Source organism: Nycticebus coucang, chromosome 16 (genome assembly GCF_027406575.1).
Source record: "Nycticebus coucang isolate mNycCou1 chromosome 16, mNycCou1.pri, whole genome shotgun sequence".
NCBI lineage: Eukaryota > Metazoa > Chordata > Mammalia > Primates > Lorisidae > Nycticebus > Nycticebus coucang.
In genome coordinates this window covers 87,220,917-87,240,933 of record NC_069795.1, presented here as the reverse complement: position 1 = coordinate 87,240,933, position 20,017 = coordinate 87,220,917, and the positions used below count along the sequence as shown (strand labels likewise).

The window sequence follows — 20,017 nt, the reverse complement described above, 5'->3', positions numbered from 1 at the left end:
TCAAGGTACTATAAATTATAACAACAGTGAGATACTACCTCTTACAATGGCCAAATTTGGAACACCAGTAACACCAAATGCTGGCAAGGATGTGGAGCAAAAAAAAAAAAAATCTCATTCATTGTTGATGGGACTGCAAAATGGTAGAGCCACTTTGAAAGGCAGTTTGTCAGTTTCTTACAAAATTCTTACCATACGATAAACATACTTTTACCATATGATCCAGCAACCACATTCTTTGGTATTTATGCAAATGAGTTGAAACTGTCAATACAAAACCCACACATGGCTCTTTATAGCAGATCTACTCGTAATTGCCAGAACTCGGAAGCAAAAAATATCCATTTAGTAGCTGAATGAATAAACTGTGGCACACCCAGACAATAGAATATTATTGGGCTATGAAGAGTCATTGAAGAATCTTTTTTCTTTTTATTTCAAATTAATATGAGGGTACAAATATTTAGGTTATGTTACTTTCTATTTTTTTTTTTAGAGAGTCTCATTATGTCGCCCTGGGTAGAGTGCTGTGGCATTACAGCTCACAGCAACCTCAAACTCTTAGGCTTAAGCAATTCTCTTGCCTCAGCCTCCCAATAACAGGGACTACAGTTGCCCTCCACAACGCCTGACTATTTTTTTGTTGCAGTTGTCGTTATTTAGCAGGCACACTATTTTAAATTACACATGAACTTTGTGACCACCCTGTATATTGGTTTCATATTAGTATTGGGTACATTGGATTTTTTTTTCCATTCTTGAGATACTCTACTAAGAAGAATGTGTTTCACCTCCATCCAGGCAAACACAAGAGATATGGCCTCCATCTTTTCTTATGGCTGAATAGTATTCCATGGTATACATATACCACCGTTTATTAATCCATTCATGGGGTGATGTGCACTTGGGTTGCTTCTGTGACTTGGCAATTGTGAACTGAGCTGCAAAGCTCAGTTCTGATGCAAATGTCTTTGTGGTAAGATGACTTTTGTTCTTCTGGGTAGATACCTAGTAATGGGATCATGGGATCAAATGGAAGGTTGACTTTTAGCTCTTTAAAAATTCTTCATACTTCTTTCTGTAAAAGTTGTACTAGCTGGCAATCCCACCAGCAGTGTATAAGTACTAAGTTCTCTCCACATTCACTCCAGCATCTGCAACTTTGGGACTTTGTAATGTGGGCTAATCTCCCTAGAGTTGGGTAATATCTCAGAGTGATTTTGATCTGCATTTCTCTGATGATTAGAAATGATGAACATTTTTTCATGTGTTTGTTGGCTGTTCATCTGTTATCTTTGAGAAGTTTCTGTTCAAATCTCTTGCCCACTTACAAATGGGTTGTTTGCTCTTTTCTTGTTGATTAGTTTGAATTCTCTGTAGATTTTAGTAATCAGCCCTTTGTCAGATTTGTAACATGCAAAAATCTTCTCCCATTGCAAAGGCTGTCTGTTGCCTTAAGTAATCTTAAATGAGTATTTCTAAGTGAAAGAAACTGGTCTTAAAAGACTATGTCCTATATGATTCCAAGTAAATGACATTTTGGAAAAGGTAAAACTAAGAAGACAGTAAAAAGATCAGTTAGCAAAGAAAGAGAGATGAATAGATGGAGCACAGAGGATTTGGGGGGCAGTGAAAGCTTCTATATGACATTGTAATGGTGGCTACAAGTCATTCCACGTTTGTCAAAGCCCATAGAATGCACATTGAAACAAACCCTGCTATAGGCTATGGACTTTGGGTAGTCATGTTGTGTCAGTATAAATAGTACACCAGTTGTAACTAATGTACCACTCTGTTGTAGCAGGGGAGGCTGTGGTGTGGGGAGCATGAGTAGGGGGATATACAGGAACTCTCTGTATCTAACACTACATTTTACTGTGAGCAGAAAACTGCTCTCAAAAAAAATCCTATTTTTAAAATGTAAATTAACAAAATGGGAATATTAAGCCTGATGAACCTGGAATCTTCTTCTTTAAAAAAACCTGAATGTTGTAAAATTCTTTTAACTTATCTAGTGATTCTCAAAGAAATAATCTGAGATTTACAAGGCTGTCCAGAGAAGCTTTACGTATATATTACATATATTGCGTATACATGTGTAAGAACAGACAATGGGAATCAATACACATGACCAAAATAGGGGAATGTTAAACACATTAACACATATATAACAATATCACGTAATTTCACAAATAATCTTTCTGAAGAATATTTAATGATCTGAGAAAGTCCTCACAGTATAGCCTTAAGGAAAAATACAATATTTAAATCAAATATTAATATAATAAAGGAAAGGGTTTGAGATGTGTGGGATTGGGAAAAATGACTTAATTTCATTTTAGAATATGATGTTTGGTTTTTATTTTGTGCAGGACTTATGTTTATGACTAAAAACCATACAATTAAAATAACTAAAATTTTAAAAATTTTATAAAAAACCCAAAACAGGATTTATAAAGCTTACATGGTTTATATTAATACCTGAAACAATGAAGGTTATAAGTACATACATACTCAACCAAAGTGGAGGATAAAAGACACCTGTCTGTACGGAATAATTCCAATAATGCAAAACATATATATTACATATATTCAAATAGGAAAAGTCTGGTCAGGTGCAGTGGCTCATGCCTGTAATTCTAGCACACTGGGAGGCTGAGGCAGGAGGATCCCTTGAGCTCAGGAATTTGAGACCACCCTGAGCAATAGTAAAAATGGAAAAATTAACTGGGCATTATGGCAGGTGCCTGTAGTCCTAGCTACTTGGGAGGCTGAGGCAAGAGGATCTTTTGAACCCAGGAGTTTGAGGTTGCTGTGAGCTAGGCTGATACCATAGCAGTCTAGCCTGGGCAACAGAGTGAGACTTTGTCTAAAAAACAAAACAAAACAAAAAACAAATAGAGAAAAGTCTATGAAGATATTATAATATTTGATTTATCTTTTTTTTTTTTTTTTTTTTTTTTTTTTTTTTGTCCGGGGCTGGGCTTGAACCCGCCACCTCCGGCATATGGGACCGGCGCCCTACCCGTTGAGCCACAGGCGCCGCCCTTGATTTATCTTTTAATGGCGGAATTAGGCCAGGGACCTTCCTCAAAGCAGAACGTCTCTTCCTAGATCATCAGACAATTCCTCAGGACACAGCATGTCTCCTACTGACCATCGTTGGCCGCCTCCTGGTCATCACCATCCCTGCACCCTTCCTGCGTTCCCTCAGACGGCTCACCTGAAGCTACCCACTAGAATGTCATCATTAGCACTGTACCTGTCTTTCAGACTCAGAAAAGCACAAAGAGGATACATGGCTCCCCCAGGCACCCTGTTGTCTTGGCCAGACAGCCCTGTAGGAAAATTGTACTCCTGTTCCGGGTGCCTCTTCCTTCAACATTCCCATCCCTTTCTCTACACCAACATTTGGTTCAGCCAGGGCAACCTGTATTGGTGCAGCCAATATAGCAATAATAGGAAGGCTTAATTAAGGAGCTCAGCTCAGGCTTGGCACCCATAACGCAGTGGTTATGGTGCCGGCCACATACACCGAGGCTGGCAGGTTCAAACCCAGCCCAGGCCAGCTAAACATCAATAACAACTGCAACAACAACAACAACCACAACAAAAACATAGCCAGGCATTGTGGCAGGTGCCTGTAGTCCCAGCTACTTGGAGGCTGAGGCAAGAGAATCACTTATGGCGAAGAATTGGAGGTTGTTGTGAGCTGCGACACCATAGCACTCTACTGAGGGCGACATGAGACTCTCTCTCCAAAAAAAAAAAGCAGCTCAGCTCAGGGAAACATAAAATAGTTTTTGTTTTAATCATAGCTTTCCCCTGCCCCACTGTGCTGCAGCCTCTTAACAACATCTTGACCAGAGTCTTTACTGTTCCTGTCATTCTGAGTCACAGAGGAGTGGTCCCAACTGGGTGTTTAAAAGCAGGCACTGTTGACATTGAAAGTTCAATTCAAACATTATTTAAAACTTGGTTGTTCCACTTTTATCACTTGTGAACCCAATCTGTGACTCTTGGAAGTGAGGTCTACTTTTTATTATCCGTCTCCCCTTTTCTATCTTCAAATGCTTTCCCTTCTTTCAGTTCTGTGTAGAGAGCCGGTAGTTCTCACCCTGGACTATACACAGTGGAATTACCTGAGAGTTTTAAAACTACCAATACCTGGGTCCACCCCCAGAGATTCTGATCTAATTGTGCTGGAGGATGTTCTAGACATCAGACTTCTGTAAAGCTTCTGGAGTGATTCTAATATGAAGCCAAGGCTGAGAGTCATTGCTGCAGACACTCACACTCACTCACTTGAGAAAGAGCCAGGAGGAAGGGAGACGCTGCCTAAGAGACCAGCTGTTTGTTGGCAGTGGGGAGGGAACCTAGGCTGATTCCCCAGGTCCTCTCTAAGGCTGCTGGACTCCAGGTGGGTATTTTGGTTTTTTCAGAGCCATGGTTCTCAACCTTCCTAATGCCGCGACCCTTTAAAGCAGTTCCTCATGTTGTGGTGACCCCCAACCATAAAATTATTTTCGTTGCTACTTCATAACTGTAATTTTGCTACTATTATGAACCGTAATGTAAATATCTGATATGCAGAATGCATTTTCATTGCTACAAAGGGGTCGCGATCCACAGGTTGAGAACCGCTGCTGGAGGGTTTAGGGACGGGGGTCAGCTGTACCCCAGCCCTGACCCCAGTGCTGGCCCTCGCACGGTGGGATGGGCATCCAATTGCTTGGCTGTAGCTCTCACCACCATTTTCTTCCACATGAGCCAATCTTTTTTGGCATAATTTCAGGGCCACAGAAAACTGGGATGGCATGGCCCCCAGGTTCTTCCCAGGCACACTAATCAATAATAATAATAAATAACACCATTTATTCTGCACCTATCATGTGCCAAGAATTGTATTGGTTGCTTTTTACAGGGATCATTACAAAAGATTTGAGATACACAAAAATCAAGAAATGTAAAATCCACATGGATGGAAACAAATGAAGCACCACCGATAAGCCGAGCGAGTGGAAACTGGCACGGGTGATTCAGGAAGGACCATGTTGGATGTGCTTCTTGGAATTAAAATAATGGATCTTATACACTCTGTCTCAGAACTTTGGTAGTGACTCCACTTATTGGTTGTTTTCTTATTTAATTATCACACGAGTCTACCAAGAGATTTTAATCTCTGTCTTATAAATGAGGAAACTAAGAATCAGAGAAGTTTTGTTGCTTAGCCAGAATCACACAGCAAGAAGTCCCAGAGCCAGGGTTAGAAATTGGGATCTGACTCCACGGCATCAGCCTCTTTTTTTTTTTTAATTTTGGGTTAATACGAGGGTACGAATGATTAGGTTGCAATGTTTGCATTTGTTAGGTAAGGTCCCTATTGTAGTTGTGCCCCTCACCCAGGAGCTGTGCCATATACCCTTACATTATGCCCATTAGGTGGGGGCACACTAATCCCTCTCCCTCTTCCCCTGCCCTACCCCCCTCCTCCCCCTACCCCCCCACAACTTGAATTAAATTGAGTTTTTCTCTTGTATGGGCACGTATTTGTTCATCTACTGGCTTCATGTTAGTATTGAGTACATTGGATACTTGCTTTTCCATTCTTGTGATACTTTACTAAAGAGAATGTTCTCCAACTCTGTCCAGGTTGTAGAGTCTCCATCATTCTGTCTTACCTGAAGTCAGTTCCTTCTATGGTATTGGTGACTTAACATGTTAACTCCTTTAGATAATGCAGTTGTATGTTGCTGAGGGGTTTCAGTGCCATCATCCCAAGAAGGGACCAATGGTAGAGATTTCCAGAGAGAGGCAGAAGAAAGATGTCACTCAACTCCATCCCCGACACCAACATAGGAGATAGTTCCTACGGTCACAAGCACACTCTGGACCTGTTACCGGACAAACACATCCTGATAGGTGCAGATCACTGTCTTGCTCACTCACCAGGAGCATTTCTCAATGTCCTGTCCCCAGGATCCACTAATCATTTACAGCCTGTTAATGGGTTTTTGAACCAGGAGTCAAGGTGAATATCCCCAGTTACACAACAAAAATGTACAAAGGCTTTGTTTAATCAATTATGTGCATGTGTTTCAGAAAGTCCATATACAATTCTGCGCAGTAGACCATAGCGAGGGGTGGCTTAACAAAATGAAGGCGCTGCCTGGGCTGCTGCTTCTGATCACCCTGCAGGCTTCTTGTGCTGCGAGTCCCAGTCCGGCGGACTGCAAAGCTCTTGAGCCAGAGGCTGGGAAAGCTCTAGACCTGATCAATAAACGGCGATGGGATGGCTACCTTTTCCAGTTGCTGCGCGTCGCTGATGCCCACTTGGACAGAGTGGTGAGGAATCACCCATGACAGAGCTGAGCTGGGTGACACACACAAGGGGCCAATGTGACTCTACCCTCTAGGTCTACTGTTCTGCTCAGGGAATGGCTTCGGTCAGGGTTTCCTGTTTAGTTTTTGTGGCTGCTCTAGACTATTCTTTTTTACTTCAAACTCATTTTTGTTACTAAAATGTCCTTAACTATAAATCAGTCTTTAAGTACTTATAAGGAGTTAGCTGAGCCCAGTTAAATACCAAATACTGCTAGAGAAAGATTAGAACAAACCATGGGCCTTGCCTCAGAGGAAAGAATAACCTTCGGATACATACGAGCAAACTGCATGGGATGGGGCAGACGGAGGGAGAAGGGAAAGTTTTCTCAACCTTCCTAGGAGACCTGAGTCTGAAAATAAAACAAAGGCATGTTAACAGAGGAAAACATACAAATTTATATAAATGGAATTTTATTTTATTTTATTTTATTTATTTATTTTTGAGACAGAGTCTCACTATGTAGCCCTCGGTAGAGTGTCGTGGTGTCACAGCTCACAGCAACCTCAAACTCTTGGGCTCAAGTGATTCTCTTGCCTCAGCCTCCCAAGTAGCTGGGATTACAGGTGCCCGCCACAATGCCCGGCTATTTTTTTTTAATTGTAGTTGTCATTGTTATTTAGGAGGACCAGGCTGGGCTCAAACCCGCCAGCCCCAGTGTATGTGGCTGGTGCTATAACCACTGAGCAACAGATGCCGAGCCACATAAATGAAATTTTACTTGACGTGAGTGCTTTCAGAAATGAAGACCCAGAGATCCAGGGAAAACTGCCTATTTTTATGCTGAAACAGGGTGAGGACTGGGTAGTGTAGAAATGTGATTGGACAATAGGATATAAAGGGCATAGAGGGGGAAACCCAGCAGAGTTGTCTTCAAGTTATTCCTGGCCTCTGTGTGTGGGATCCCTTTCTCCCAAGTATGGAACAGGACACTCCTGGAATGCAGGTCTTAGAAACCACCATCACACAGAGTGCCTCAGAGAATTTCTCTTTGGCAGCTCCTTCACGGAACCTGGGGGGGAGGGTACTGTCCTTTTCTTAGGTTTTTGCGGGAGAGGGATTCTAGTGCCTGTGACCAGCCTGGGGAAGTGAAGTTGTGGTTTCTATGGTTTGCTTTGGGGAGGAAAAGGAGTAGGAGAAAGTGGGGTGAGTGAAAGGCAGACAGCTTTTTCCTGAAGCCCCTTCTGTTTCCTTCACTTCACAACACTCAGCACGCAGAGGCCCTGTACATTAGGGGATCATCTTCTGAGCCCCAACAATATTCCAGAGATAAGTGAGTAGTAAAATCACTGGAGCAATGTAATCAAAGAAGATTTATTAAGATCAGGTGGGAGAAAGCTTTGGTTCAGTTCTCAAGAAAGTGTAGGATAGCCAGGCACAGTGACTCAGGCCTGCAATCCCAGCATCCTGGGAGGCTGAGGTGGGTGGATTGTTTGAGCTCAGAAGGTCAAGACCAGTCTGAGCAAATGGGGACCTTGCCTCCAAAAAAATAGCCAGGCATTGTGGTGGGCACCTGTAGTCCCAGCTACTTGAGAGGCTGAGGCAAGGGGATCACTTACGACTAACACTTTGAGGTTGCTGTGAGCTATAATGCTACGGCACTCTACCCACGGTGACTGAGTGAGACTCTGTCTCAAAAAAAAAAAAAAAAAGAATAGGTATGGAGAGGGCCTGGGGGAAGGTATTGCAGGTGAATTCATGGCAGGCACAGCACCTCCCGGTGGGGAGGGAGTCAGGAAGAAGGGTGTTAGGAAGTACTGGAACATAAGCAGGCGGGATTCTAGAAGCTCCCTGTGGGCTCTGGTGCAACCATCAGGTTGGAAGGGTCTGTGGGCTTATCCCGAAGCCAAGCAAGCCTCCTGCCTTCACTCACATCATATACTTAACTGGACTGGATTTGAGGGTCAGAGTTAAAGCTTCCCTCTCCTCCTCCATAACAACCTGTCCACCCCCATGCATGGGACACCCTGAGTCAGGGAGGCAGAGTGTGGAGCACCACGGAGGACAAGCAGGGCCACTGACCCTGGTTCAGTAGGAGAGAGGCAGGCAGTGCAGGTGGCAGAGGATAGGAGCACAGCCAGCCATTTGGGATGCAACCAGCAGTTCAGTGACCGTCAGTCCCATCCCCGGCTGTTACCACATGAGCAGGACACAGGTGCGTTGGTGCGGGGCCTCCTCTGGGTGGTGGCATAGACAGTGGGTGGGCACACTCCACGCTGTGCCTGGGGCAAGCAGGCAGGTGACAGGAACATGGACTAGGGGGCCCCTTTGTGTATTCAGATGAAGAAATGAGGGCCAGACCAGGCCCTGAGATTAGACCAACGAGAATGAGGAGGAGGCATGAGGGAGATGGCAAAGCCACACCCCTTGGGGCCTGCTCGGCGGGTAGCAAAGACAAGGGGACGAAGAAACAAAGTTGGCCTGCAGTTTTAAGAAGAGTCTAAGGCAATAAGTAATTAATGGTGCCACGGACAAGGACGAGCGAAGTTGGGAGAGGCAGCTGGGTTGTAAGAGAAGAAGGTGCATTATCAGTTTCAGCAAATTGAAATGGAGGCAGAAGTCCAAGTTCAGGAATCAAACTGGGTGCTGGGAGGAAATGGCAAGTAGGGACTGGAGGCTGTGATGTGGAGGTCATCGCTTGTAATTCTAGCTGTGCACCTTCAACACCTCCACCCAAATCATCACTGCTAATTACTACTAGCTGTTTAAAGTTTGTGGCTAGAAGAAACAGCATGGCCACTTAAGAAGAATATTTGGAAATAACTGAAGGCATTTATTCAAATGAATAGCTCTAACGTCACAAATATAGGACATCAGCAAAGATGGGGAAACAGTAACTCTGTTTAGGAAATAAAGATACAACTATCAAAGAAAAATCCTCTAGGCTCCCACATGTTACTTACCTGCTGCTTCCTTGGTCTTCCTCAGGGATCTGCGACAGTCTATTACCTGCTCTTGGATATAAAAGAATCTGAATGCTCGACCCTCTCCAGGAAACACTGGAAGGACTGTGAGCCGACTGTTTCTAGATTTCTATCTGATATAGTAAGTACCCAGGGTACAATTCTCTCCTCTTACCGTTCCTCCTTTCCACCTGCTCCGCTGACTCAGGCTAGCCACATGCCTGGGGTAACGCAGCGGAAGAGTGAGCAGCTTCTTGAGATTCATGAAGGCTATGTTGACCTTGAGTAATACTCTTGAGAGCCATTTTAGGGAATCCAGCTCAAACTATGTCAACAGGGATGGTGGCACCGTGGGATGGCAGGACCAGATGTGAGATCTTAGGCCAGTTCACCTAATAATGTTGCCAGACTTCAGTGTTTTCAACTGTAAAATGAAAGGAGGGTCTTGGAGCCCGTGGACCCTAAGGACATTTCCAGCCCTGACACTCTATGTGTCCAAGCAAAACTAGTCCCATAAGTAGGAATGGCAGAAGGGATTAGATGTGGGGAGGAATGGGCCTTGTTCTGCATGTTGGACTCCAGTGCTGTCCTCTCTGGTAGGAAGAAAACACGAAGACAAGCACTGATGCAAAACTCCACTGTCAGAAAACAGGAGCTTTATACGCCTACGAGTTTTGCTTCCTTTTCCCTTGAAAATATGTGGGATATGGTCATGACCCCTCAAGCAGTTTCTCCCTGGTTATCTTGAGGATTTGGGGTGCCAATATTAGGCAGCACTTGGAAACAGACTATGAAAGTGCAAGTTTGGAGAAAAGCTTTGCGAAAGTCCCACCCTGGACAGTGGGACTATCCTCTCCTTTGCAGCCCCAGATATAAAAGAAGTAGGCGCTGACCCCGCACGGACTCAAACCCTCTCTCTTACAGGTGATTGGACAATGTAAGATCATAGTTACGAGAAATTCAAGTGACTCTCAGGACCTTAGGCTGGAGGACTTTAACTGCACCAAGAGCTCCGGTATGGTAATGTGTTAAATCACTCGTTATCTCTAGGTTAGCACACGAAATACCATGATGTTCATGACACAAAGGTCTCTGCCCTCTTGGACCCTGTTGTATTACTCCCTCTCCTGAGAACACAAAGGACACAGCTTTCCCTGGTTACTGGCACATCTTACTTTTTAAGGGAGGAGGTGTTGGTTCTATAATTTACACTTGACAAGTAAAATCAGAGTTGTAGCTGTGTCCTATCACCAGGGAGTGTGCCCTATATCCACGCCTTCTATCCACTGCATGGGAAGCCACTGAATCCCCTCTCCTCTGCTTCTTTTTTTTTTGAAGACAGAGTTTCACTTTGTTGCCCTTGGTAGAGGCCTTGGTGTCACAGCTCACAGCAACCTCAGACTCTTGGGCTCAAGCAATTCTCTTGCTTCAGCCTCCCAAGTAGCTGGGACTATAGGTGCCTGCCATAATACCCTGCTTTTTATTTTATTTTTTTTTTTTTTTGAGACAGAGTTTTAATTTGTTGCCCTCGGTAGAGTGCTGTGGCATTAGGCGATTCTCTTGCCTCAGCCTCCCGAGTAGCTGGGATTATAGGTGCCGGCCACAACACCCGGCTATTTTTGTTGTTATTGTTGCAGTTTGGCCGGAGTCAGGTTTGAACCTGCCACCCTTGGTATATGGGGCCGGCGCCTTACTCACTGAGCCACAGGCACTGCCCTCACCCCATTATTTTTTTAGAGACAAGGTATCCCTCTGGCTCTGGCTGGTCTCGAATTCGTGAGCTCAGGCAATCCACCCACCTCGGCCTCCCAGAGTGCTAGGATTACAGGTGTGAGCCACCACACCAGGCCTCACTTCTTGATATTAATTTAGATTTTTCTCTTTTGCGGGTCTATGATTATTAATCTTCTAGTTTCATATCAGTATTGAGTACACGTGATGCTTGTTTTTCAGGTACATCTTTAAAGAAATTTATAAAAATAGGGATTTATAAAAATAGGGATTTAAGAGAGGTAGTACAGCTTTCTTGTAGAGACACAGGCTCGGGAGTCAGACTTGTTTTAGTTTGAATCCCAACCTCATCATTTACTAGTTGTGTAATCTTCAGAGTAGGTTACTTAACCTCTGTAAGCTTTTCTCATTTGTCAAATGAGAATAACAAGACCATTAGCTTTTAGGGTTCTTATTAGAATTAAAGAGGCTGGTCTACTGTGAACACTTGGTGGAGCATGCGTCACACTCAATAAATATTGACCTTAACATTTAAAAGCTGTGTGTTATCACCAGTTTTCAAAGAACTTGTTTATATCATCTCATTTAACCTCACAGCAAGGCTATGAAGTAAAGATTAGGCTACTTTCTATATCAGACATAAAATAATTGAGGCTCAAAGATGTTTAATGACTTGGCCTTGGGAACACAGCCAGTGTGTGGTAAAGACATGATTCTGAGTTGACTCTAAACACATGCTCTTTTATTTACATTTTCAAAATGAATGATCACAGAATTTCTTCAAAAAAAAGCAAATCTGGGCACGGTGACCATGACTCAGTGGTTAGGGTGCTGGTCACATGCACCAAGGCTGCTGGGTTCGAACCTGGCCCGGGCCTGCTACACAACAACAACAAAAAAATAGCTACGTGTTGTGGTGGGTACCTGTAGTCCCAGCTACTGGGGAGGCTGAGGCAAGAGAATTGCTTGAGCCCAAGAGTTTGAGGCTGCTGTGAGCTGTGATGCCATAGCACTCTACTGAGGATGACAGAGTAAGACTCTGTCTCAAAAAAAAAAGCAAATCTGATTATGATTTAATATACAAGAATTCAACAGCCAAGCAACTTGTGTCAGAGGTTGCCTTGTATCTTTTCCTGTTTCTTTATGAAAACTTTATGAAAATATTGGCATTTTGTTAGGGTTAGTGGTGAGGACATCATGAAAGAGGGGTCGCAGCAGAGACCAGAGCATTGGAAGGACAGGAGGAAGAATCCACAGTTCAGCTCTGCCACTGCTGGACTGATTGCAAACAAGTTACTTAGTTTCCCCAACACTTAATTTTCCCATCTGTAAAATGGACATTATTGTTATTTTTGACATGATTGCCTTTTCCTACTCAGTAACCATGACACTCCCATTTTCTCTGTCTAGTCTCTTCAGCACTGTCCAATAATAAAGACAGTCCTATAATCGCAGATTTTTTTGAGGATGCAGAGCTCTACAGAAATAAAGCCGACCAAGCCCTTGAGAAGTACAAAGCGAGGAATGATGGTTTTGCCTCTTTCAGAGTGGATCAAGTAGAGAAAGTTACAAGAGTGGTGAGTCTCCACTATGTCCAAGTCAGAGGGCCCAGGCTCCCACCTGGAAGGCATGAACTGAATGACACGCCTCCTCTACCTACATTGAATAACCAGCTGGTTCTAAAGTGAGAACCTGTTGCAGCTTTAGGGCTGTAATAGACAGCCAGCAGGTACCAAAGAACTGCTCTCTATAAGTTTTTATGGGAGGGCGTATGTGGCAGAGAGGAGAGAACATCCCAAAAGGAAAGAGGGAAAACAAAACAGCATAGTAAGGTCATGTGAGTCATAAAAATTTATCCAACACTGGCTGGGTGTGGTGGCTCATGCCTGTAATCCTGGCACCTCTGAGAGGCTAAGGCAAGAGGAGTTGGAGACCAGCCTGAGCAAGAAGGAGACTCTGTCTTTACAAAAATTAGAAACATCAGCAGGACATGGTGGTGCACACCTGTAGTCCCAACTCGAGTCCCAACTCGAGAGCTAAGGTAAGAGGGTCGCTTCAGCCCAGGAGTTTGTGGTTGCACTGAGCTCAGATGACACCACTGCACTCTAACCTGAGCAACAGAGCAAGGCCCTGTTCTAAAAAAATTATCCAGTATTAACCTCCTTGTATTAGGATGGAAACCTGAGACTCAGAGAAATTATCTCCTCACACCCAGTGGTGGGGCTGGAGCTAGACAGCCTTGTTGTCTCACTGTCCAAAGACTCAAGAGCCTCCCACCCACAGCTGTCTTGCAGAGCAGCTGGTTGATGTTTGCATTTTGAAGATGCAAAGTTAAATAGATTATGGTACATACAAGCACCCAAGTGAATACAATGCAGTTACTAAAAGGAATACTTTGGATCCGTGTGTATTGGGATGAGTTTCAAAACTCTTTCCAAGTTAAGGGAAAAAGCAGGTTACTGAACACATTCAGAACATGGCCCATTTATATTAAATACTTAGATGTATGTGTATATGTGTAATGTATCTGGGAAAAGGCTAAGAAGAGAAACACAAAATGAATGATAGTGGTACTCCTGCAAAGGAGAAGATGGGGTGCAGGAAGGGTGAGTTTTCACACTGTACTTGATTATGTCTGGATGATTTGAGTCTTGTCAGTGAAATGGCAATAGTCACCTTTTCCCTTAGGCGATCAATTTTTATTTATTTATTCATTTAGTTTGAGACAGAGTCTCACTATGTTACCCTCGGTAGAGTGCCATGGCATCAACCTCACAGCAACCTCAAACTCCTAGGCTTACGCAATTCTCTTGCCTCAGCCTCCCAAGTAGCTGGGACTACAGGCACTCGCCGCAACGCCCGGCTATTTTTTGTTGCAGTTGTCATTATTGTTTAGCTGGCCTAGGCCGGGTTCCAACACGCCACCCTAGGTGTTTGTGACTGGCACCATAACCACTGTGCTATGGGCACCGAGCCAGGTGATCAATTTTGAAAAGGCAGAAACCGTAAGACAAATGGCACGTATTGGTGATTTTGAATCCTCCCAGGGCTTTACAATTTCCTGGCTAGTAGGTCTATGTTTCTTTTCTCCCCTCTTTCTTTGTTCCTGAAACTGTTTTGATCCCCTCTGTTCTAGAGAGGAGGGGAAAGAACCAATTACTATGTGGAATTCTCTGTGAGGAACTGCTCCAGGCACCATTTCCACAGACACCCTAAGGTGAGTACAACACATGTCTGTAAGACGGCAGGCATCTAGCACGGGTGGCCAGTCATTTTTCTTTTCTGCCACACATTAGAAGAATAAGAGATGTCTTGGGCCACACATTAAATAAACAAACACCAAAGAAAGCTGATGAGCCAAAAATAAGGTCTGTGCATACTTTTCTTGATGTCAGATGCCAGGGATAAGCAAAACAGTCCTCGAATAATCTGCATGCAGCCCGCAGGCCACAGGTTCCACAGTCCTGAGTCTGAATAATGGCCAGGCCCTCTTCTAAATGCTTTACGCATAAGTGAACTTATTAACCCTCACACCACCTTATGAGCTAGAGACTCATATCCCAAATTTCCTCATGAAAAATCCAGGCCACCGAGAAATTAACTGAATTATGAGAATATGATTTTATAATGCACATGAGGTTTTTTTTTTTTTTTAACAATTAGAACTAAAGGTTTAACTGAAACTAACAACCAGCTTGTATTAAGACCCGCACACCAAGTGGTCCATTCATTCCATCCCACTGACACCCACAGATCCCATTTGACAAAAAAGCAAGCCACTGAAGTTCAGAAAAGGAAGGGTTTCCTGCAGGTTCACGTCTGAGCTGGATTAAAATCCAGTTATTCTCATGCCCAGTCCAGTGGGATTTGTCCCCTAATTATTTACAAATTGATTCCTGCATACTGCAAGAAGATGTTGTTACTGACGCTTGACATTTGCACGGCAACATACAGTTTACAAAACACCACCACGTACATCATTGTGTGGTTGGAGCCTCACGACCATCCTGCCAAGAAGAAAAGCAGGTGTCTGCCTCTGTTTTTCTGTGACAGGGGCCTAAAATTTTAACCACTTACTTAAGGGAACTTGAGAAATAGTAGACAGTATTATCCCTATTTTATAAAGACTGAGTTTCAGAAATTTTGTGTAACTTGATTTCACACAACTAGCACATGGTGAAGCCAGGATCGACATATCTGATACCCAAACTGCACTGAGAATCTCAATGCTTAACAGTTTCTTCTAAGGAGGAGTCATCCTCTTGTCCTAGTCTAACTTTGACAGCTAGGTCAAGGGGCCTCTGGAGGAAGGCAGGCCAGCCATTGCAGCCCCAGTATTTAGGGTGAAGCCTGCAGACACTTCCTTGACAGGGTCCTTGCAAATCCATCTGTCTATGGGCCCCTCCTTCCCAACACTTCCTTCCTAGGAATCAGTTAAAGTTGTAAAATCCCTCTCTTATACCGTCCCTCGTTCTCTCTAAGCACAGGCAAGCCAGGTCTTCCGCAAAAGGGTTGGTGTAATGGCAAGGCGGCAATGATGTGGTTCTCCTTACCAAGGCCAGTGCTGGCGGTAAGAACCGCTCATAGAAAAGAACCACAGCCTCTTGAAATGAGAGCCTTGGAATCTGCACTTCATGTCCCCCAAAGCGTTGACCATGAAAGATTTTTTAATAACTGGTGGGAGCATCTGATAATATTACCTTGATTTTTTTTTCTGAGGCTGTTCTTTCTTTCCTGAGGCTGTTCTTTCTTTCCTGAATATCTGGAAGCTTACGAATCTGGCTGGGGAACCTTCTTACCACCTGCAGGTGCACACGTGTGTGCACGCACAGACACACTAACAGGCTTATCTCTCTTTCGTAGATCTTTGGATTCTGCAGAGCAGTTTTATCCTATGATGTAGAAGACTCTGACTTTGAAACCCCAAAAGATCTTGATGTGAATTGTGAAGTATTTGACACTGAGGTGGGTTGCTTGAGTTTCTTGTGAAAATGTCAGATTATGTGATATTTTTACACACATAGTCCTTACTATGGTCCCTATGGCTGTGTGTGTGTGTGTGTGTAAGAGAGACAGATGGAGACAGAGACACAGAGATGTGACACCCCTGGGAAAGAAGTGAAATTGCTGGCATGGCACAAAAAGTGTAAAAGCTTTTCCGAGAGTTAGGGAGGGCTAAGATTTGGCCGAAAAGTCAAGTCATAACTAATTCAATTGGCCTTGAATGAATTTGAATATGGTCCTTCTAGTTAGGACTCCAATACTGATATTTAGTAGCTCCTACCTTTTACTATTATGCATAGATCCTAATGGAAACAAATTAGACTCAAATGTAATATACAAAGGTATATAAAATAAGATGCAAAGCAATATTTTGCATCTGTTCCAGAAATCTTTGTTCAGTTTTATGGATGAGCACAAAGATTTTTCTCACAAAAATTTTCAAATCAGAAAAAAAAAAACAAAATGATCCAAATAACTGTGTTCCAAGCCAAAAAAAAAAAAAAAAAAAAAGGGAAGAAAAAAAAGCAGGTTAGTCACCATGAACATGGAGCTATAGATTTTTTTTTTGAAACAGAGTCTCACTTTGTCACCCTGGATAGAGTGCTGTGACATCATAGCTCACAGCAACCTCAAACTCTTGGGCTTAATTGATTCTCTTGCTGTAGCCTCCCAAGTAGCTGGGACTACAGGTGCCCACCACGATGCCTGGCTATTTTTAGAGACGAGGTCTCACTCTGGCTCATGTTGGTCTCAGGCAATCCACCCACCTCAGCCTCCCATAGTGCCAGGATTACAGGCGTGAGCCCCCGTGCCCAGCATAGATCTACAGATTTTTAAAAGTTAAACTCTGGCTTGGTGCCCATAGCATAGTGATTATAGCATCAGCCACATACACCAAGGCTGGCAGCTTCGAACCCAGCCTGGGCCAGCTAAACAACAATGGCAACTGCAACAAAAAATAGCCAAGCATTACAAACATATGTCACTTATAAATGAGGATGCAATATCCTAAACAACATATTAACAAGTTGAATTAAAAATTAATGTTTAAATAATGTACTTTGGTCAAAATTAAATCCAATTTATGTGAGAATTAGTCACTATTCAATTTTAATATCAGGTGTACCCAGATCAACTAGAATGATTTTGAAGCATTTCTTCTTTTTCTATTGTCTATAAGATTTGGCATGATCTGTTTTTCGAAATTATCTGTTACTTTTATTTATAAATATTAGTTGTCTATTTTTTAAGACTTAAAAAAAATAATAAGAAGTTAACTGATGACTCCATACTGAACCTCAGAGTCAAAGCACTCTATAATAGTCATACTCTTATTTGACAATGTGAATATTACTTTCTTTGCATCATAATTATTATTATTGCTTAAAATTTCAATGTAGCAATTGTCTGATTCCTTTTCGAATGTATTTATGTTCGTTTGTTCTTTACGAGGTTTTTGTTTCTAGTCCTTATTTTAAACATTGTTATTGTTATTAAAATTTAAGCCTTTTTAATTTTGTGAATGCAAAAAATGGAAACCTAATAAATACATGTATATGTAAAAATAAAAAATAAAAAGATTCTATGGCTAAAAAACAAAAAAAAAATAGCCAAGTGTTGTGGTAGGTGCCTGCAGTCCCAGCTACTTGGGAGGCTGAGGCAAGAGGATTACTTGAGCCCAAGAGTTTGAGGTTGCTGTGAGCTGTGATGCTACAGCACTCTACCAAGGGTGACATACTGAGACTCTGTCTCAAAAAAAAAAAAAAAAGAAAAAGTTAAACTCTGAACCAGGAGGAGAGGGAAGAGGCCAAGTGTTCTCACCTTTTAAGAGGAAGACATATGAGTATCATCAACACTCAGAACTCTTTATAGAATATCAATTATAAGTCACTCACTTTCCAAATATTGGTCTGAAGATGGACACCATTTCAAAATATATTTTCAGGCTTGGTTCCTGTGGCTCAAGCGACTAAGGCGCCAGCCACATACACCTGAGCTGGTGGGTTTGAATCCAGCTTGGGCCCACCAAACAGCAATGACAGCTGCAACCAAAAAATAGCAGGGCATTGTGGCGGGTGCCTGTAGTCCCAGCTACTTGGGAGGCAGAGGCAGGAGAATTGCTCGAGCCCAGGATTTGGAGGTTGCTGTGAGCTGTGATGCCACAGCACTCTACCCAGGGTGACAGCTTGAGCCTGTCTCAAAAAAAAAAAAATTATATATATAAACATATATATATTTTTTTCACCACTTTCTATTGACATAAGGATAATAAAGCTTTTCATATAAAACATTTAATTCATCCAAAGGACTAATCAATACTCTGAAATTATCTTTCTGACTTTTTTGTTATCTACATGTTATTATTTTGTGAAATGATGGTGTAGACGACAGTTGTATTTTAGATGTCAACTGAATTTAGATCAAAATTTGAGAAGTTTTTTTTTTTGTTGTTATTATCCTGCTTTTTCAATTGATTTGTGGAATCCAAAACCACATTGGTCTACGTCAAGTTAAAGATCTAACTTATCCTTTTGTGTTATGTGATAATATTCCCTTTCCGTGTCTGTTATCAGGATCATAGAAACATGAGTGGTCCACATCTCCACCCATGCCACCACCCCCACTTTGGTGGGCATAGGCATTCTCCTGGTGGCAGACCTCCATTTAAGCCTCATGGAGCCAGAGATCATCACCACAGGCCACATGAACTGGGATGCCCACCTCCCCTGGAAGGAAAAGATCACTCACAAAGACCTCCATTTCAAGGAGAAGAGCCTCCACGATTTCCCCCTCCAGGGTCAAGATGTCATCACAACCCTGTTGGCACCAATGGGTTCCATGATCATAGTTCCAGTGAACACCATCCCCATGGACGACACCCCCACAGACACCATCCCCATGGACATGGACCCCATGGACACCACCCTCATGGCCAAGATTTCCATTGTGAAGGATCCTGTGACCCAACACTCCAGAGCCAAGATCCCCAAGATCACCATCACCATGGCCATGGCCCACCACATAGGCACTCAGAAGGAAAAGGTCCAGGTAAAAGACACTTTCCCTTTCACGACAGACCAATTGGATATATTTACCAACTGCCTCCCCTAAAAACAGGTGAAGTTCTTCCTCTTCCTGAAGCCAATTTTCCCAGCCTCTCATTGCCAAACCACAGCGATCCACTAAAGCCCTTCCCTCAGTCACCCTCTGAATTATGTCCAGAGAAGTTCCAAAGTGAGTTTCTACATGTTTCCAAGTTTTTTTTGCAAAATAAAAAGTGATTCCCTCGATCAGGAAAAATGAATAATAGAATTAGAGACATGAATAAAGTGTGCTCATTAATAAATGAAAATTGTGGTTCTTTTCACCTTGCTTTCATAATCAGGACAGAGCGAAATGTGGATGGGGAGGAGAGGGCATGAGAAGAAACAGACAAACGGAAAGGAGATGAACGATCTCAGTGCTACAAATTCGTGGTTAATTTTGTCACTGGCCACTACATCACTTAGGGGAAATCTATGATCCTCTGAATGTCTTTCTTTTTTAGACTTAATATCCCCTAATTCTAGAGTCTCTATTATTGCTTATGATATAGCCTGACATACCCAGAAGGGATGTTTTATTCCTTAAAGGATTATTATGATGAAAGTGACCCAAATTCTCTCTTAGCGATTAGTTCTAGTCATCTAAATTTTCTTTTGTAGCAAAGTTGGTGAAAGCAGGGTGTGCTTGAGATCTGTCAGGCAGAGTAAGAGGCCCCTGCCTAACACAGCAGAGGGGGGAGCAGGGGAAGGTGTGGGAACCCACATGAAGAATCCAAAAGACAAACGAGTGAGGAAATGCAAACCATGTGTGTGTGAGATCAAGGAAGGTTAAAATCAAGCCAGGCTCAGTGGCTCACACTTGTAATCCTCACACTGTGGGAGGCTGAGAAGGGAGAACGCCTGAATTAAGAGTTTCAAGATCAGATGAGCAAGAGCAAGACCTCATGTCTGTG

At 42.9% G+C, this 20,017-nt stretch overlaps 1 protein-coding gene across 1 annotated transcript; it reads left to right on the top strand.

The window, feature by feature from the left end:
* The first annotated feature begins 6,075 nt into the window (after nt 1–6,075).
* On the top strand, nt 6,076–19,375 carry HRG (histidine rich glycoprotein). The gene is made up of 7 exons (XM_053565539.1): nt 6,076–6,345; nt 9,311–9,427; nt 10,210–10,300; nt 12,427–12,593; nt 14,153–14,233; nt 15,880–15,981; nt 18,594–19,375. Exons 1-7 carry the CDS (start codon nt 6,157–6,159, stop codon nt 19,299–19,301), a joined length of 1,455 nt encoding a protein of 484 aa, XP_053421514.1. The 5' UTR covers nt 6,076–6,156; the 3' UTR covers nt 19,302–19,375.
* Nucleotides 19,376–20,017: the final 642 nt, after the last annotated feature.

Bases quoted from the DNA above. Each gene is read 5' to 3' on its own strand.
- HRG (XM_053565539.1), top strand. From the start codon at position 6,157: ATGAAGGCGCTGCCTGGGCTGCTGCTTCTGATCACCCTGCAGGCTTCT. The intron at 10,301-12,426 runs GTATGGTAATGT...TTCTCTGTCTAG, and splicing joins TAACTGCACCAAGAGCTCCG to TCTCTTCAGCACTGTCCAAT. The intron at 15,982-18,593 runs GTGGGTTGCTTG...GTCTGTTATCAG, and splicing joins GTGAAGTATTTGACACTGAG to GATCATAGAAACATGAGTGG.